A 20184-nucleotide genomic window follows, 5' to 3' on the forward strand; every position below is an offset into this window, starting at 1 on the left:
AATAGGATCACCTTGGGGGTTAGAACGTCAACATATAAACTTGGGGAGAAAACCAACCTATAACGTTGATGAAGTGCATCTATTAAAAAACCACAGAAAATGTAATATTTAATGGTAAAAAACTGCATGTGTTTATTATATGATCAAAAACAAGACAAGGATATCAGTTCTCACTATGTCTATTCAACCTTGTGATAGGTATTCTAGCCAGAGCAATTAGATAGAAAACAAAATAAAAGGCATCATATTGGATAAGAAGAAGTAATACTATCTCTAGTTGCTGATAACATGATCTTATATATAAAAAATCCTAAGGAATCTACATAAAATCTATTAGAACTAATGAGTTTAGTAGATCACAGGATATAAGATCAAGATACAAAAATCAATTGTATTTTTATATATTAGCAATGAAGAGTCTAAAATGAAATTAAAACAATTTCATTTATAATAACATCAAAAGAATAAGATATTTAGGAATAAATTTAACAAGCACAAGATGTGCACACTGAAAACAACATTGTTGAAAGTAAAGAAGACCCAAATAAATAGAAATACATATTAATTAACCAGAAGACTTAATACAGTCTTCTCTAAATAGATCTATAGATTCAATGCCGTCCCTATCAAAATCTCAACTGGCTGCTTTGTAGAAATCAACAAGTGTATCCTAAAATTCAAATGGAAATACAAGGGATCCAGAATAGCCAAAACAATCTTAAAACAAAGTTGGAGAACTCACTCTTTTCTATTTCAAAACTTACTATAAAGCTACAGTAATCAAGACAGTATGATACTGGCATAAAGATAGATATATAGATCAAAGGAATAAATCTTAGAGTCCAGAAATAAACCCTTACATTTATGGTCAACTAACAAGGATGCTGAGACAATATGTTAAAATAGTCTTTTTGACAATGGTCCTGGGATGACTGGATATCCATCAAGTGATGAATGCATAAACAAACTATTATATATCCATACCATGAAATATTATTTGGCCATAAAAAGGAATGAAGTACATCCCACAACATGGACAATTCTTGAAATAATTATTCTAACTTAAGACAATCAAAAGGCCACATTTTGTATGATTCCATTTATATAAAATGTCCCCAATAGGCAAATGCATAGAGATAGAAAGTGGATTAGTTGTTGCTTGGGGCTGGAGGAAGGGGAGAATGGGGACTATTAATGAATATAAAGTATCTTTTTGGGGTTGGTGAAAATGTCTGAAATTATTAAGCAGTGGTGATTGCATAATCTTTTGAATATAATAAAACCCTTACGAATTGGTCACTTAAATGTGTGTGGATTCAATAGCATATGAATTATATCTCAGTAGTTACCTAAAACATGATTGAATGATATCTCACCATCTGGATCTCATGATATAAAATCAATTTATTTAATCAGCAGATATATACAGTATCTTCTTCCAGACATTTGGGGATGTCTCAGAGATACCTGACCATGTTCCTCTTCCCTTCCCCCACAATACAGTGTTAGAGCCACTAGGTGCAGCCTGGTAAAGGGACTGTCTGCCCCAGAGTGGGGAGTTGGGGGACTGTGATGGTCCAGAGCACAGTGAGAAGGGGTCTGCTGGGGAGAGCATCCTGGGTTGGGATGTTGGGTTCCAAGTGCTGTGAGGAGGGCATACACAAGGCAGAGGAGGTGGCAGTAGCATTGGGATATTGATTATAGACAAGGAGGCAGATCAAACAAGTAAATATGTAAAAGGAATGGGAGCCAGGTTTATCCCTGTAGTAGAAGAAATTTACAAATATGGCAAGGGAGAAAACTATAGCTCAGGAACAGTGTCACCTCTGTAGCAATAAGAATGCTTAACACTGAGATCTTGGTTTTTTAAATACCATTCTCCATGAAAAGGAACTAGAGTTCTGTATTAATCTTTTCTCACACTGCTATAAAGATATATCTGAGACTGGGTAATTCATAAAGAAAAGAGGTTTAATTGACTCACAGTTCTGCAGGCTGTACAGGCTTCTGCTTCTGGGGAGAGCTCAGAAAACTTACAATCATGGCAGAAAATGAAGGGAAAGCAGAAGCAGGCACATCTTCCTATGGCCAACAGGAGAGAGAGAGAGTGAAGGGGGAGGTGCTACACACTTTTTTTCTTTTTCTTTTTCCTTTTAAATTTTGAGATGGGGTCTCACTCTGTTGCGCAGGCTGGGGTGCAGTGGAGTGATTTCAGCCCACTACAACCTCCACCTCCGGGGTTCAAGCAATTCTTGTGCCTCAGCCTCCCAAGTAGGTGGAATTACAAATGCGTGCCACCATGCCTGGGTAATTATTTTTGTATTTTTAGTAGAGACGGGTTTTCACCATGTTGGACAGGCTGATCTTAAACTTCTGACCTCTGGTGATCTGCCCACCGTGGCCTCCCAAAGTGCTGGAATTACAGGCTTGAGCCACTGTGCTCGGCCTACACACTTTACAACAACCAGATCTTGTGAGAACTCTGTCATGAGACAGCACTAGGGTGATTATTGGGGGAAACGGCCCTTGGTATTTCAATGTAGGTTATTTCCATTTTCCATAAGTGTCAGCCAGCTGAGAAATAAAGAGAAGGAGTACAAAGAGAAGAATTTTACAGCTAGGTCACCGGGGGTGACATCACATATTGGTAGGACCATGATGCCCACCTGAGCCTCAAACCAGCAAGTTTTGTCCGGGCGCGGTGGCTCAATCCTGTAATCCCAACACTTTGGGAGGCCGAGATGGGCGGATCACGAGGTCAGGAGATCGAGACCATCCTGGCTAACACGGTGAAACCCCGTCTCTACTAAAAAATACAAAAAACTAGCCGGGCGAGGTGGCGGGCGCCTGTAGTCCCAGCTACTCGGGAGGCTGAGGCAGGAGAATGGCGTGAACCCGGGAGGCGGAGCTTGCAGTGAGCTGAGATCCGGCCACTGCACTCCAGCCTGGGCGACAGAGCGAGACTCCGTCTCAAAAAAAAAAAAAAAAAAAAAAAACCAGCAAGTTTTTTTATTAAGGGTTTCAAAAGGGGAGGGGGCGTAATAACAGAGTAGGTACAAAGATCACATGCTTCAAAGGGCAAAAAGCAGAACAAATATCACATGCTTCTGAGGGAACAGGACAAAGGGCAAAAGCAGAACTACTGATAAGGGTCTATGCTCAGTGATGCATGTATTTTCTTGATAAACATCTTAACAGAAAACAAGGTTTGAGAGCAGAGAACTGGTCTGACCACAAATTTACCAGGGTGGAGTTTTTTCCCTACCCTAGTAAGCCTGAGGGTACTACAGGAGACCAGGGTGTATCTCAGTCCTTATCTCAACCACATAAGACAGACACTCCCAGAGCAGCCGTTTATAGACCTCCCCCGAGGAATGAGTTCCTTTCCCAGGGTATTAATATTCTTTGCTAGGAAAAGAATTTAGCGATATCTCTCCTACTTGCACGTCCGTTTATAGGCTCTCTGCAAGAAGAAAAATATGGCTCTTTTTGCCTGACCCACAGGCAGTCAGACCTTATGGTTGTCTTCCCTTGTTCCCTAAAAATCACTGTTATTCTGTTCTTTTTCAAGGTGCACTGATTTCATATTGTTCAAACACACATTTTACAATCAATTTGTACAGTTAACACAATTAGCACAGTGGTCCTGAGGTGACATACATCCTCAGCTTACAAAGGTAACAGGATTAAGAGATTAAAGTAGACAGGCATAAGCAATTATAAAAGTATTATTTGGGAACTGATAAATGTCCATGAAATCTTCACAATTCATCTTCCTCTGCCGTGGCTCCAGCCGGTCCCTCTATTTGCGGTCCCTGACTTCCTGCAACAGGGGATGGTGCTAAATGATTAGAAACCACCCCTGTAATCCAATCCCCTCCCACCAGGCCCCACATCCAACAAGTTCCTTCACAAAATGGATTATTCCAGGGCTGGGGTGAGAAAAGATGACCCTGGAACAACTTTTGTGCCAAAACACAAGGAAGTGTATGAAGAATGACAGGGACATGTCAAAAGGACACGGAAGCCAGATTGAAGGGGCTTCTACTAGCCAAATCTGGGATAACTTGAGCATCATAAATGAACAATGTTATTGATGGATTATTACATATTTGATAAAGCAGGAAACCGTGAGCCCATACTGAAATAAATAGATTTAAACAAATAAAACATTTGATATGGGATGAAAGTTTTACATAATTTCAAAGTACTTTTCCAAAAAGTACTAATAACAAGAAATGTGATGGTAAAAAGGAGAATTCTGGTAGGTAGCATTTTAAGCAAGTGACCTAAGTGAACATCATCAGTAATGGAACAACTCAAAATTATGGTCATTCTGTATTATTCCTGTCCAAAGATGCATAACCCAAATCTAACCAAGAGGAAACATAAGAAACCCAAATTGAGGGACATCTACAAAATAACCAGCCTGGATTCTTCAAAAGCATCAAGGCTATGTGAATGTCCCAGGAAGACTGAGAAACGGTTCCAGACTGAAGGAGACATAAAAACTAAATGTAACACGTGATTCTGAACTGGATCCTTTTGCAAAATGGGCGTTATTGGGATGCCTGCCAAACTTGAATGGTGTCTGAGCATTTGATGGTAGTAATATAAAAATGTTAATTTTACCATTTTCTCTGCTTTTGACAGTTATGTCGAGGTTATGTAGAGTGTCCTTGTTTGTGGGAATTACACACGGATATACTTGGGATGATAGGTATCCTGTCAACAATGTACTTTTAACTGGTTCAGGAAAAGAAGATTTGTACTGTGCTTCCAACTTTTCTATAAGCTTCAAGTTGTTTCAAAACACAACCAAAAAGAAAAGTATCTGACCCTGAGGGGTCTATTTAGTGTAATAATTAAATAGTAAGAATGTTGCACTAAAAATGTCTGGTGGTGGTGTTCATTGTGGAGCACGTGTGTGTTTGCTGCTATTTTGTGTATGCCCTGACACCTACCCATCACGCAGGCCTGGCACTCATGGCCCATCTGGAGCCAAACCTTCTGCTCCTTGGTTTGTCTCTTTAGACTTTGGGGCCCATCTGGGGCCCAGTTCAATAAAGTGTGGGTAAATCCCCGTAGTTGATGTGGCCAGTATATTTGTAAAACCTTTAATATATTTGAACTACCTCTAATTTTTAACTTTCTATTGCTTCTGTTGATCCCAATTTCAAGGATGCAGGAGATACTGAATTTAAATTAAAAGACAATAAAATATTTTAGCACTTAAGTGAAGACTAAAGACGGACAAGGATGTTTCTTTTCTAAACTCTTCTCCATAGTTACTTGTATAACATGTTAAAGAAAAGGTGACATTTGCGTGAAATAGTTTTCACATGCATCATTAATCAAGCTAATATAAACTATAAGCACTATCTGTTGCTCACATTCTCACCATCAGCTATCCTGCCTTTGAAGCTTTCTTGAAATTATTTCCAGCTATTAATCTGTACTTGTAAATAACACAACTCAGACAAACTGGACCACGGGGATCCAGTCCTACATAGCTGCCTGGCGGGTTGGGAAAGAGGCTGTAGAGCAGGTGGAGTGAAGGGAGTGGGAGGGAAGGCAGGCGCCCTTCATGTCACTCAGTTCTGATCTTCCCTGTCCTTCCCTCTTCATTCTCCAAGATTAGTTGAGTGTCAGTTACGTGTCAGGCAGGGTAATGGCACTGGGGAGCCAATGACGAATGAGATACACTCTGGGCCTTTTAAGGAGCACTGAATTTGTAGAAAGAGAGACTGCTGAGCTAGGAATTCAAGAATATTCTAATAGTTTCTACAAAAGAAGTCAGGCCAGGCATGATGGTTTGCACCAGTAATCCCAGCACTTCGGGAGGCCGAGGCGGGTGGATCACCTAAGGTCAGGAGTTTGAGACCAGCCTGGCTAACATGGTGAAACCTTGTCTCTACTAAAACTACAAAAATTAGCCAGGCGTGGCGGGCACCTGTAATCCCAGAGACTTGGGAGGCTGAGGCAGGTAAATTGCTTGGACCTGGGAGGCAGAGGTTGCAGTGAGCTGAGATCGTGCCATTGCACTCCAGAGCCTGGGAGACGGAGAATCTGTCTCAAAAAAAAAAAAAAAAAAAAAAAAAAAAGTCAAATAGTGCTATTAAAGGAGAAAAATTGCTTCATGACAGGAATAAAAAAAGTCTTCATGGAAAAGGTAATGTTTAAAGCCCCAACTTAATTGCAGTTTTCCAGGAAAGGAGGAGGAGAGGGAATCACAAACAGAGGAAATTGAAGCAAAAGGCTGTGAGTCTCAGAGTGCAGCTCCTTTGGAGCTCATCGAGGGGAAGGCGAAGGCAAAAGGAAGGATTGTGTGTGTCTGAAAGTAGAGACAGGCTGAGGAGAGTGGGTCAGAAGGATCCACTGGGGTTGGACCTTTTTTTTTTCCCCCTGCTCTGTCACCCGGGCTGGAGTGCAGTGACATCTCGGCTCACTGCAACCACCTCCCAGGTTCAAGTGATTCTCCTGCCTCAGTCGCCTGAGTTGCTAGGATTACAGGCATGTACCACCACGCCCAGCTAGTTGTTTGTATTATTATTATTATTATTTTGAGATGGAGTCTTTCTTTGTCACCCAGACTGGAGTGCAGTGGTGCGATCTTGGCTCACTGCAACCTTCGCCTCCCGGGTTCAAGTGATTCTCCTGCCTTGGCCTCCTGAGTAGCTAGGATTATAGGCATGTGCCATTACACCCAGCTAACTTTTTGTATTTTTAGTAGAGACTGGGTTTTGCCATGTTGGCCAGGATGGTCTTGATCTCCTGACTTCATGATCTGCCTGCCTCAGTCTCCCAAAGTGCTGGGATTACAGGTGTGAGCCACCATGCCCAGTAGGACCATTTTTAAAAAGAAAGCAGACAGACCGGGTGGTGACTCATGCCTGTAATCCCAGCACTTTGGGAGGCTGAGGCAGGAGGATGGCCGGAGGTCAGGAGTTCAAGACCAGCCTGGCCGACATGGTAAAACCCTGTCTCTACTGAAAATACAAAAACTTAGCCAGGCATGGTGGCACGCACCTGTAATCCCAGCTACTTGGGAGGCCGAAGCAGGAGAATTGCTTGAATCTGGGAGGTGGAGGTTGCAGTGAGCCAAGATTACGTCATTGCACTCCAGCCTGGGTGACAGAGGGAGACTCTGTCTCTACATACATACATAAAATAAAAGTGGACAGAAACCAAACAGCAACAACAAACTCCCCCGTATGATATGCTGAGGAGCTCAGACTTTATTCTAGAATGATGGGATGTCAGGTGAAGGTCTGCTGGAGACAGCCATGGTCACTTCCCTCCCACCACATGGATTCTGTGATTCTCAGGAGCAGGAAGGAACTGCCTGACCGCTGTATGATGGGAGAATTGCTCACACTCTTGTATTTTTAGTAGAGACTGGGTTTCGCCATGAGATCTTCACTGAGATCTCTGCTCAAACATTACCTCGTCCTCTCCTGTCTAACCTCATGAAAATAGCATGCCTAGGATTTTCTACTCATCTGCCTTTTTCTTCCTAGTACTTCCCAAATATTTCAGTTATCTGTTTGTTTTTTGTCTCCCCTACAGGTATATAAACTCTATAACAACAAGGGCTTTGTCTTATTACTGCTGGTCCTCATGGTGCCTTGCGCTGTGCCAGCCATATAGAAAATGTCTATAGATTCTTGAATGAGTGAAGAGTGATCCAAATCTCCCAGAAATCATGGTCCCACAGACTCAGATTCTAGAAAGAGAACTTTGCAGTCCCCAAGGGGCTCTTGCAGCCCAGGTGAAAGGATGGTGAATAAGAAGTCCCAAAAGGCTCCCTGAACAACAACAGCTTTCCAAATGAGAAGGCAAATCCCTACCCTTACAATCCTGTTTCTGTCTGTTCCCCAGAGTCAGCCTTTTATAATGGAAAGGTAGGGCTGAGATAATGTTCTAATTTAGGGTTGTCGGGACTTAGCCAAGGATCTCACCAGGGAAAGAGGAAGAAGCCAAGATCTTTCCTCTAAAATGCAGTCCAAAGCCAGAGCTTGGAATAGAAAAGCTGGTGTTTTCCTGAATGTCCATGAGACCTCAAAATGGACAGGCCATGTCCTTCAGGAGATCACATGGGTCCCGTGAAGTCTCAGCCATAGCATATCACCTTCCACTTCACAGCATCTTCCATGCTTGGCTTTGAAAGGACAGTAGTGCAATCATCAACAAGCTTCCTAGATAGGTGTCCATCTTGGGGGTGGTTCTTTGGATCTCTAGCAGTCCAGTGATGTAGAGCGGAGATGGCCCAGAAGCTTCCCAGGATGGGTCAGGTCTTCAGCTTTCCTAAGCCACATGGCTAGAATCACCTTCAATTACTAGAAAAACAGACAAATCTCAACTATCTGAAAACCGGTGGCCTTGTTTCTAGATCTTTTCCATTTGAGAACCAATTTGTTCCTATTCCAGGCAACCAAAACCTCATGTCCTGGATATGCAAGGAAAACAGAGTCGCGCTTCTTTGGCCTGGCATGTGGGTGATTTCGAGGACACTGATCAGAGAAATTCCAAATGGGCTATTCTCGTTAGGCAGAGTAAGTCATCATTGCCAAGAGTTTCCAAACCATTTATGCTTCCGAAGCTGCCAAAAAAGGAAAAGGTATGATTTTTTGCTTTTCTAAATCATCATAGAAAAAGTTAGGCTGCTTTAACATACAAATTAGGGAGGGGTTTCTCATAGTAATACTAATAATCCGTTCTATAGCTTCTTTTAACCTATCGAAGCATTTTGTACTTTATACTGGATTGCCACAGTGATGTTTATTCAGTGGGTGAGTGGGCATTATTCCCCTGTTAAAGAAAACAAGAGGTTTTGTCCTCAGAATTTATCACCAGGTTTAACCTCGAGAGAATGGCCACCCCCGTGAGTTCTAAGAGCTGAGAAAGCACTGTTTGTGAAATGGAGGTAAATCTGCAACTCCCCTTAAAACCTCACAAACTGGTGAGCAGAGGAAGCTTATACCCGTTCAAATTCTAGGTTTTCCCCTAAACTATTTATGGAATCTTGGGTAAGTTGCATAATTTCCCCGTATGGGTTTTTATAAGTAAAATGGGGATTTTGGTATCTGTTCTGAATATTTTATAGAGTTAGGAGGAGAATTAAAGAATGTGGAAGTATATATTCAACAACTATTTCCTGAGGTCTGTGTACAAACCATTCGCCAATAATAGCTTTCTGTCTAAACCCACAGCACAATGAACTTTGCAGGCGTCCAGGTTTTCAATAGAGTTTGACAGCAGATTTCCATGATAGAAAAAGGAATAGAATAGCTCAGGCCCATTTAGCGACTCCTGTTCCCTACCCATAGAATGACTTCTTGCTCTTTTGGAGAATCTTGCCAATTCACTAGAATATTACTCACCCTCTGTTGCCAGAGATCTGATTAATCAGCAAGCCATTATGTCTATTTGAGACATTCTGTGATGGAGGGCGACTTAGCTGTCCTCCTCAGTGGATCCTGACCTTAGGAATACTTCGTATTGAAAAAGGGAACAGTTTGACATCTAACATTTCAACGTAGTCTGAATTTTGAGATGGGTCCAAGTGAAATGATTTATTGCAGTGTGTGTGGAGGAGGGCTTGGATTAGTTACTTTCTGTCACTGAACTAATTTCGTGTCGGATTAGAGCTATTACGGACTAAATTATCCCAAACGCCTCTTTCATTCACCAAATCCAGTTGAAATATTTTTTGCATTAAAACATCTGTTAAAAGACTTCTTATTTTGATTTCAAATTTGTAGAGCAAGTTGTAACAACAGCACGAAGAACTCTTGATATACTCTTTCCTCAGCCCCATCTGTTGTTAATTTTATTTGCTTTAATATTCTCTTTCTTCCTCTCTCTCTTACATCATTTGAGGGCAAGTTGCAGACATGATGTCCCCCAGCTTCATTTATTTTTTTTTTTTAAGATATGGGGGTCTCACTATATTGCCCAGGCTGGAGTGCAGTGGCTTTTCATGGGCACAACCATAGTGCACCGCAGCCTTGAACTCGTGGGTTCAAACAGCCCTCCCACCTCAGCCTCCTGAATAGCTAGGACTACAGGCACAGACCCTGTGGAATAAATGGTCTACAGGCTAGACCCTTTACTCCTAAATATTTCAGGGTGTATTTCCTAAGAACAAGGATTCTCTCTCACATAACCACAGTACAATTTATAAGATTCAGGAAATTTAACATTGATACAGTATTATTATCTAAAGTTCATAGCCAAATTTTATTAAATAGCAGATGGTGGTGGTTCACACCTATAATCCCAGCACTTTGGGAGGCTGAGGTGGAAGAATCACTTGAGTCCAGCAGTTTGAGAGCAGCCTGGGCAACATAATGAGACCCTGTCTCTACAAAAAATATACAAAATTAGGCAGGGGTGGTGGTGCGTGCCTGTAATCCCAGCTAATCAGGAGGCTGAGGTGGGAGGTTTGCTCGAGCACAGGCCTGCAAGTCTGCAGTGAGCTATGATTGCATCACTGCACTCCAGCCTGCGTGACAGAGAGCCTGTCTAAAAAAACACCAACAAAAAGCATTAACTGATGACCTTTGTTATATTCTGATCCAGGATTCAGTCGAGGACCGTGTATTATATTGAGTTATCACGTCTCTTTAGTCCTCTTCAATTTGGAGGAGTTCCTCACTCTGGTCTTTTATAACACAGACATTTTTGAGGAATCCAAGCCAGTTCTGTATCTTTCAGTATGGGCTCGTCTGATGTTTCCTCATGAGTGGGTTCAGGTTACGTGTTTTTGTCAGGAATCCCAGATAAGTGACGTCGCGTCATGCTCAGTGCATCACATCAAGAGGCACCTGAGGTCGGTTTAACCCATTATTCATGAGAGTAGTTGAGTACTTGTTCATACCCCTTTCATTGTGGAAATAAAATACTGAATCATTCAAAATAATTTATCTTTTTATCAGTGAGGCTTTCTTCTAAATTTCCAGAGATACTTTAGATACTTGTCCCACAAGTCCATTATTTGGACTGTCCTGCAGAATTTGTGTGGATGCTTCAATAAATACTCAACCCCCTCTCTTTTACATGAACCCTCTTTAGGGAAAATAAATTGGAACAAGTGTTCTCATATATTCAAAAGCAAATAATGAATACCACATGTGAAAAGCTTCCAGTGCAGTGCCTCACACATAGCCGCCAATGAGTGGCTATCATTCCTATTCTTACTTGAGATGCCAACACATTTTCCATTCTTATGCGACAAGAATCAGAACCATGCACTGAACGCCTCTTAAGTAGAAATTTGTCTGTGTTACTGGGTGACTTGGGGGAAATTTTAGAAGCTTAAACCTATAGACAGTATCACAAGCTTTCCCATCAAAATAGATGGTTGAAAATGGGAATATTTTATACCCATAGTTTCAGTTTAGTTTTCCATGTATAAACTTTAAGTCTAGAGAGCTTAATTACAATGTTTTTTAAAAAGTACAATTTATGAGATTTAACAGTATGTATCATTCTTGTATACATTTACCCAAAAATGCTCTTAAAAATACTTTTGGAAATCCATTGAGCAAGTCTCTAAACCGCTTCTTCTATAATGCCCTAATCTCTCTTTTAAATCACAAAATGTCTCTTAAGTTCTATCTTCTATTCCATTCATTATTTTCCCCTTCTGGATTTCTGGTAGTTTTCCTTCCTTCCTATAATAGCTACCTAAGCATTGTCCAATTTATGTGCATATGATAGACATTTTTAATGCAATTCATTTCTATTTCATTTCTTTGCTGGCAAATATTCTCATTGTCCTCCTTCATTTCCAATACACGGACTTCAGTCTCAGTGACTGATACATTCTTTTCCTCATCCACTCGAGTTTGAGAGCAGTATTCTCAAATTTTAAAGGTCATACAAATCACTTGGGGATCATGTTAAGATGCAGATTATGATTCAGTAGGTCTGAAATGGGGTTTGAGATTTTGCATTTCTGTCAAGCTCCCAGGAAATCCAGTTCGTTGTTGCTGGTCTGAGGACCTTGAGTAGCAAGGTGCTGGAGGATTTGACAATGAACTGAATTTTGTGCTAGGAACAGGGGGCACTTGATGAGGTAAAGGGAAGAGGGAATGGGGGGATTTGATGAGGCAAAGGGAAGTCTATTCTAGGAAGAACAAACGGAGCAAAGACAATGATAACTCAGCCCCTTTGGGGAAGTGTATGTGGTTCAATGTGGCCGGAATATAGAGCACAGAACTACCTGGTGATGAGGCTGGAGAAGATCAATCAGCTCGGTCGCTGGAATGCACAGGGCTGGGCTTTTATTTAGTTTTTTGAGACAGAGTCTCACTCTATTGCCCAGGTTGTAGTGGCACAATCTCGGCTCACTGCAGCCTCCGCCTCCTGGGTTCAAGTGATTCTCCTGCCTCAGCCTCCCGAGTAGCTGGGATTACAGGCACTGGCATGAGGCACTACGCCGGGTCTTTCTACCACTTTTAATGAAATGTTACCTCCTTCCTTCTCAGAGGGTCGTTTTCCAATTCTTTGCAACACATATTCAGAGACTATGTGACATCTATGTCAACCTTTATGGGATAACTCTCAAGTTGGTACTTTTTATTATGTTAAAGATATTTGCTTGAAAGTCTACTTCCTGTAACTTGGAATGATGATTTTCTGATCCTACTCAACTCCATTTTGGGTTATCATACCATATCATTGGACTGATCTCCTAAGTCTCTGTATCAGTCAGGGTTCTCCAGAGAGACAGAACCAATGATGTGTGTGTTGTGCGTGTAGGAGAGGAACACACAGGGAGGGGTGTTTATTTTTAGGAGTTGGCACCTGTGATTTTGGAAGTTGGCAAATCCAAACGCAGCAGGGTGGGCCAACAGGATAGAGACCCTGGGAGGAACTGATGTTGCAGCTTCAGCCCGAAGGCAGTTTGCAGGCAGAATTCTCTCTTCCTGGGGGATCTTCAGTCTTTCTCTTGAGACCTTCAATAGGTTGAATGAGGCCCACCCACATTTTGGAGGATAAACAGCTTTATTCAAGGTCTACTGACTTAAATATTAATCTCACCTAAGAAATATCTGCACAGCATTGGGCCGGGTGCAGTGGCTCACGCCTGTAATCCTAGCACTTTGGGAGGCCGAGTTGGGCAGATCATCTGCAGTCGGGAGTTCAAGACCAGCCTGACCAACATGGGGAAACCCCGTCTCTACTAAAAATACAAAATTAGCTGGGTGTAGTGGTATATGCCTGCAATCCCAGCTACTCAGGAAGGCTGAGGCAGGAGAATCGCCCGAACTCGGGAGGCAGAGGTTGCAGTGAGCTGAGATCATGCCATTGCACTCCAGCCTGGGCAACAAGAGTGAAACTCCATCTAAAAAAAAAAAAAGAAAGAAAGAAAGAAAAGAAATACCTGCACAGCATCATCCGGATTGGTGTTTGACTAAATATCTGATTACTATCACCTAGCCAAGATGACACATAAAATTAACCATCACAGGCCATACCTGACGGCTTATGCCTGTAATCCCAACAGTTTGGGAAGCTGAGGCAGGAGCATCATGTAAGGCCCAGAATTCAAGACCAGCCTGGGCAACAGAGTGAGACCCTGTCTCTACAGACTTTTTTTTTTTTTGAGACAGAGTCTCACTGTTGTTGCTCAGGCTGGAGTGCAGTGGCGCGATCTCAGCTCACTGCAATCTCCGCCTCCCAGATTCAAACGATTCTCCTGCCTCAGCCTCACGAGTAGCTGGGATTATAGGCACCCACCACCATGGCTGGCTAATTTTTTGTATTTTTAGTAGAGGCGAGGTTTCACCATGTTAGCCAGGGTGGTCTCGATCTCCTGACCTCGTGATCTGCCTGCCTCGGCCTCCCAAAGTGCTGGGATTACAGGCGCGAGCCATCGCACCCAGCCCCCAATTTTTTTTTTTTTTTAAATTAGCTGGGTGTGTTCGTGCATGCCTGTAGTCCCAGGTACTTGAGAGGCTGAGGCAGGAGGATTACTTGAGGCCAGAAGTTTGAGGTTACTGTGAGCTATGATCATGCCACTGTACTCCAGCCTGGGTGACAAAGTGAGACCCTGTCTCTTAAAAAAATAATAATAATAACCATCACAGCATCACAGTACCCCTCGCATCCATTGTGAGGATTAACTGAGGTAACATACAGAAAGCATCTGACAGAACGGTCCAGGCACTAGGGAACCAAAAAGCACTGTGGTGTGCACGTGCGTTTAAATCCTTTTATTGATGGCATGATTTTAAAGCTGTTTCACTTGAGTGCACAGCAGAGAAGCCATCCTTGGAGAGCTGAGCATGCAGGAAAAGGAAAAAAAAAGCTTCAGGGAAAAACACTTGAAATTTTCATTTATCAGAAAGGATTTTGAAATATCCACTGTAATTTTCCCCCCAGTCGTTAAGATAACATAACTCAGTATGGCATTATGTTGGTACCAACAGTTGCACTCAATGACATGTTTTTTTCCTGAGAACAGATATATCAGTGGACATCATCCCTTTTCAGAGCAAATATTTTGTGATGCCCCTTTATTAACCTAAAATAAAATTTACAAATATACTCAATTTATATCAAACCAATATAATGTCCTATTATACCATAATTGAAAAGAAATTTAAAAGTAATTTATACTACTTTAATACATAAACATTGGGGCAGTAGATTAGAAAATATAATTAGGTTGGCCGGGCCCGGTGGCTCACACCTGTAATCCCAGCACTTTGGGAGGCCGAGGTGGGCGAATCTCCCGAGGTCAGGAGTTCGAGACCAGCCTGGCTAACATGGTGAAACCTTGTTTCTACTAAAAATACAAAAAATTACCCAGGTGTGTTGGCGCATGCCTGTAATCCCAGCTACTTGGGAGGCTGAGGTAGCAGAATCACTTGAACCCGGGAGGCGGAGATTGCAGTGAGCTGAGGTTACGCCATTGCACTCCAGCTTGGGCAATAAGAGCGAAACTGCATCTCAAAAAAAAAAAAAAAAAAAAAAAAAAAAAAAAAGTAGGCCTCTATACAGAGTCTTCATGAACGCAGGGGCTACAGATGAAGACTGACAGAAATGTGCTGTACTGGTGACTCAAATTCCATAGGTACCATGGCTACCAAACTATGTTACCATTGGAAACATAATTTTCCAAAAGTATACCAATTCTTGGTAAAGACCAAGTGACCGCTTCTCGCTAAAATTCTAAATCTTACAAAGTAAAACTCTTCCCTCAATTTATACAACTGCATTCCTGGAGAATGCATTATATACTAAAATCATGTAAAAAGATACTGTGTTTTTATATAGCAGAATTATCTGCTTAATTGTAAACAGGCTTTTTTAGCTATATAAATGTCCAGCAGGACATTTAAGGGTTACACAGGAGGTAGGTGGGACAAGTCCTCATCCTGTAGGGCTGTCTCTCATGGTGCAGGACCTCTCGCCTATCATCGGAGCCCCCACCCTCTGTGCCAGTAACCCTAACCTGTCATTATGCTAACCAAAAATGTCCCCGCAGTTCCAAAACACCCCGGTTAAAAACCACTGAGATATATAATCAGCTTGTTTTCAGCATGAATTATTAGAAATGAGACCTCTACATTTTATTAAATGTAACAAACAAATAGCATGCAGCACCAAGAAAATGTTCAAGATAAATTCAAAAGTTTTATTGCACCAAATGCCACAGAAAAATGGATCAAAATAATACATAAACAAGTTAAAAAAATTCCCACACAATGACATTGGTATCTATTCAAACTGATCAAAAACGAAGTCCTATCAATTTCTCTTATGGAGCTTCAAATAACAAATTCCAGAATTTTCTCGTTTTTGAAATATCACTTAAGTTTAAGCATATTGCAATCTCACTTTCAAGATATATGGTTCATCATATTTTGACATTTAAAAATTAACATTCAGAGGGGACTGCTTGATTTAGGCAAAAATTATATTAAAATACCCTCTCCCCCAAGCACAATAAAAAACAAATGGTTCACATTTACCAAGAGAAGCTGAAGACATTTTCAATTTAACGTGAAAGTATGCATGAACAAAATATTCTCTAAAGTACATATTGGTGGAAAAATCCAGACATTTAAAAGAATTTGGGGTACTTTATATTCTTTATTTTTATGTACAACCATCTCTAGTGAAGAACCTAAAAAGCTACAGACTAAATTTTTATAAAATCTCAGGACCTAATTATAAGAGCCCAAACAATGGTTTAGTATCATTTAGCAAGCGGGGATTTTTCTCCCTCCAAAAACGTTAATTTTGAAAAATATGGTTAAGTTTAAAAAGTTGCAATGTGTAAACGGCAGTTCCATGGGATGTGAAAAGATTATAGTTACTTTCATTAAAAAACAGCACACTTCAGAAAAATGGATTGAAGCCTGTACAAAAAGCTATTTAACACTGATAAAAAATAAAATACTTTGGAATTATGCACAAGTATGGAAGCTACATTTTAAATTTTCATTGTCATGTCTAAAACGTACACAATTACCTTTACATTCATTTCACTTATCAATTTATTAAAAATAAAACTGCAACATGCTAGAAAGAGGTCCATCACAGGGACATTTACAGACTTCTGCTCTGTCATGCCTCACTAGCTTGCTTAGAAAAGCAAGATGCTACAAAAGTTACACTCAACAGGTAAGACTTAAAAGTTGAAGAAACCCTAAAGGTGGAATCCTGTCAACTGAGGTAGATTTCTTTTCTTTTTTTAAAAAAATTGTTTTATGTTTTTTTCTTGAGGTGGGCATGGGAGCGGGTGGGGTCCTTTTCTTGCCTCTGCGGCTAAGCCAGAATGAAGCCACTGGGTGGTGCACGACGTGTGAGCGGTGGATCGCAACACCATTCTGTGGGTTTTTTTTTTTTTTTTTTCGCTTTTAGGAAGAGGTTGAATTTAAGACAAAGAAAACTTGAATGTTAAATATTTAAAGGATTATAAAATAGCAGCAACATTCTTGGTCTATTTTTGTAGGCAATAGATACGAGGATTAGGTTCTGACTGGAATCCTGAGTGTCACGGAGACAGCCCCCACACGTGACCCACCTGTAGTTTTCCAACAGGCATTTTTGCAAGAGTGAGTTTCTGGAACATTAGATTAAGAGCAAATTAAATTTTCTCAGGCTTTGAGGGGCCTGGGCTGAATTTTTTCAATGTATAGAGTTTAGAATCAACGATTTAAAGCTCAGTGTCCCCTATATGTGTCTAATTATCAACATGCCACTATGTCCACATTAGAATTAAACTGATTTTGTAACAAGTTATTTTCTATGAAACCCTGGAAGGTGGTGAATGAGGGAAAGTGCCCAAAACATGTAAACAAGAAAAAAGGAAGTAGAGAGGAGGGGAATGCTTTAAACTGTAAAAGCTGTAACATCAGCTCTGACAGTTTATTTACACGTAATGAGAAACGGATGTGGGATGAGCTGAGCCACAGGTGAGGTTCTTTCTCTCTCTGTAACACAACAGCAAACAATGATGTCATGAAACTACAGAACTTAAAACACCAAAGTCAAATGCTAGGCAAAAGGAAACAGGAAAACATTAAAAAGACTGAACATTTCAATTTTCAATGAATGACATAAAATGATGAAGATCTTACAAACCTTAATGCACTCATCTACATTTTGCATCATTAAAAAAAGATGAAAAGGTAGTAGTTCTGATTTTTATCAAATAAAAAAATTGAAGTCATTCTAGTCCTTAATAGGGAAATTACTTCATATTCTTAGGTTCAAAGACACGTGAAAAGAACTGGAATTAATTCATAAAACAGTGGAAGGGAATCAGAACCTGGTTAACTGCTTAAGATCTGCAAAGTGCTAAAGATGTTTTTGCTTTGCTAGCTTTAGCTCCTGTCTTTTAATGACCAATATTTAAAAGTCTTTTACTTTACCCTGGATGTCAGTACATAGTCTGTTTCATGGTCAGTAAGCTAAAGTTTCTTTTATATTAACAGAAAATTAAGTTTTTTTTTTGTATGAACTTTGGGAAATCATTTTGGTTGGTTTTATACAATGGGTAAGTTAATTTCTGGAAAGATGTTTTGAAAAGGATGCAGGAATTAGAAGGCACAGAAATGATAATATAAAAATTTAGAGGATGTATGGATTTTTTCTAAATGTTCAAGCAATCATCCTGAATGTTCATGAGTCATCCTGAACTGCTGCAGGTTCATTTCCCACCAGGACAGCTGTGCCTTTTAAAGTAAAAATAGTCATTTGTATTAACTATAAGAAAAAAGTGGCTTCAGTTGGAAGAACTTACCAACAGAAACACTGTGGAGCTTATAGAAATAACTTTGGTAAATGGCCTCTCTTAAAAAGGCTGCTGAAAGCTCTAAAATATAAGGATAAAACATATGGTTTCAGACTGTACACTTTGCTGTTACAAACTACATCTTGATGGGATTAAGAGGCTACATTGATTCTTGGGTTTATTGCACCAACAATCCATCTCTCACCTACCTGTGGCTGCATCTGAAACAAGGTAAACTCCAAGAAGAAATGAAAACAGTGGGTCCCTAAAGCACTCTTCCCAACAAGCAATTCTCTTACAAGTTTTATGTCAAACAGTCACTGCTACAGCCACTGGAGCTGAAGATGGCACAATGTGGCTTTCTTTGCTTTACCTTGTGTAAAAAGCAAACTGTGACCTGGAATCCAAAGTCCGTGTTCCGACTGTTGTCTCAGAATAGCAAAATATGTTTTCCCCAGTTTGGGGAGCTCATGCTTAAACTCAGAAGCAGTTTCCTACTGGAATGTTACGCACACTGCTGACCACCCCGCTCAAGTCGCTTGCCTTTATTCTGCCCAAACAGCACAAGGCGATCTGTTGCAACAGCTTAATGTTTAGTGTAGTGCTTATGTTTCCTCCCACCAAAAAGGTCAGTCTCTTTGTTGATTCATGGGTAACAAATGGCCTGAAGTGTTCATGACAATCACAAATGCCATTATGTTAAGTAAACCTAAGTCTTCAATGAAGCATCAGCTTGACAGCAAAAACACAAAACAAAAAGGTGGAATGACTTTGTTTCTGTTTGCTCTGCTCATGCTTTCGACATCACAGAGAGCTTATTCCTTTCTCCTTCAGTTGAGAATTTGATTTTTTTCTTCCAAGGAAGAACTGTCCTGAGCTTTAGCTTATAAGAGTATTTGAGCCACATAAGGAGAATGAGTACTGGCAATAGCAGTCAACAGAGGCAGGTCGTTGGATTCAATCCTGAATATTGAGAAAAGAAAAGAATATTACTTTAAAAGAGCATGGTTTTATGAGAAAGTATTACTTCTAGGTACTAAGTTTATCATTTAAAACTAATGAAAAAGCAAAACAGATGGAAGGATAATAAACTTACTCTTTTAATAAAATATTCCAGTGGACACTGACCAGGGAGGCAAAGGGAGAGAAATACAGGAAGTGTGTTGTGCCTGTGTGTGGACATAAAGCTCTTTTTCCCTTGGCAAGGGTCACCAGACTTTCTAACTTTCCTGTATTCCCTATATAACTTCATTGTATCATACTTTAAAGTTTTCTCCTTATAAAATCATTCTTCCAGTCAACACTCCTAAATGCATACTGATTTCACCTAAGTTCAAATTGGTCTTAGAAAAATGGTGATGGTAGCAATTTCTTTAAAAACGTTGGGAATTTGTACAAAGGTTATACAACTGGGATCCTCACTGAGCATTTAAGCCACAAGATTCTGAGAGCAAAGTGACACTAAAAGATACTGGGTTAAGAGACATCATGGTTTCAAATGGACACAGCTTTGGCTGCCTCTCTTATAGCAGAGGTGGATACAGTATGGGCACTGTTTAAAAATGATGCCAGGTGTCATGAAAAATAATTGAACTGTTTCAGTCTGTGGAGTATGTCCTAATTCTTACCCTTGAATTCCTCAAAATAAAAATAAAACAGTATCTGGCATTACCTCATGGAATTTTCTAGTCCTTCTCCAGTAATGCTACGTACAGATCTGGTTTCAGAGTGCACAGAAGTTCTCTAGTACTTTTAGTGCTACTGGCCCTGACTATGGGAGAAAGGGGATAAAGGAAGGATGAACATGGGTCCGCTAATAATTCACAAAGAGGACCTGGAGATGAGTGCAAAGGGAAATAAAAGCTTATGATTACAGGTGTTGATGCACATCTGTAAGGGTCAAGGACTAGGTAAAGACCTTGAAA

The 20184-nt window shown here is 40.6% G+C and overlaps 2 protein-coding genes and 1 non-coding gene across 7 annotated transcripts in view; 2 read left to right on the forward strand and 1 right to left on the reverse strand.

The window, feature by feature from the left end:
* The window catches only part of SPMIP2 (sperm microtubule inner protein 2), a 132677-nt gene that overhangs the window by 101480 nt on the left and 11013 nt on the right, over positions 1–20184 (forward strand). For both annotated transcript variants that reach the window (XM_011752878.3, XM_071092885.1), the window contains exon 4: positions 8431–8620. In XM_011752878.3, the coding sequence (XP_011751180.2) occupies positions 8431–8620 (190 nt within the window). The remainder of the gene's footprint in view (positions 1–8430; positions 8621–20184) is intronic.
* Positions 14224–14302, forward strand: LOC112427853 (small nucleolar RNA SNORD55/SNORD39). The gene has a single exon (XR_003019607.1). It is a non-coding gene; the product is annotated as a small nucleolar RNA SNORD55/SNORD39 (small nucleolar RNA).
* The window catches only part of LOC105488644 (folliculin interacting protein 2), a 138300-nt gene continuing 133747 nt past the window's right edge, over positions 15632–20184 (reverse strand). For all 4 annotated transcript variants that reach the window (XM_011752884.3, XM_011752881.2, XM_011752880.3 and 1 more), the window contains one exon: positions 15632–19222. In XM_011752884.3, coding sequence (XP_011751186.2) covers positions 19144–19222 — 79 coding nt within the window. In that variant the 3' untranslated portion in view covers positions 15632–19143. The remainder of the gene's footprint in view (positions 19223–20184) is intronic.

The sequence above is a fragment of the Macaca nemestrina genome, chromosome 3 (assembly GCF_043159975.1).
Source record: "Macaca nemestrina isolate mMacNem1 chromosome 3, mMacNem.hap1, whole genome shotgun sequence".
Lineage (NCBI taxonomy): Eukaryota > Metazoa > Chordata > Mammalia > Primates > Cercopithecidae > Macaca > Macaca nemestrina.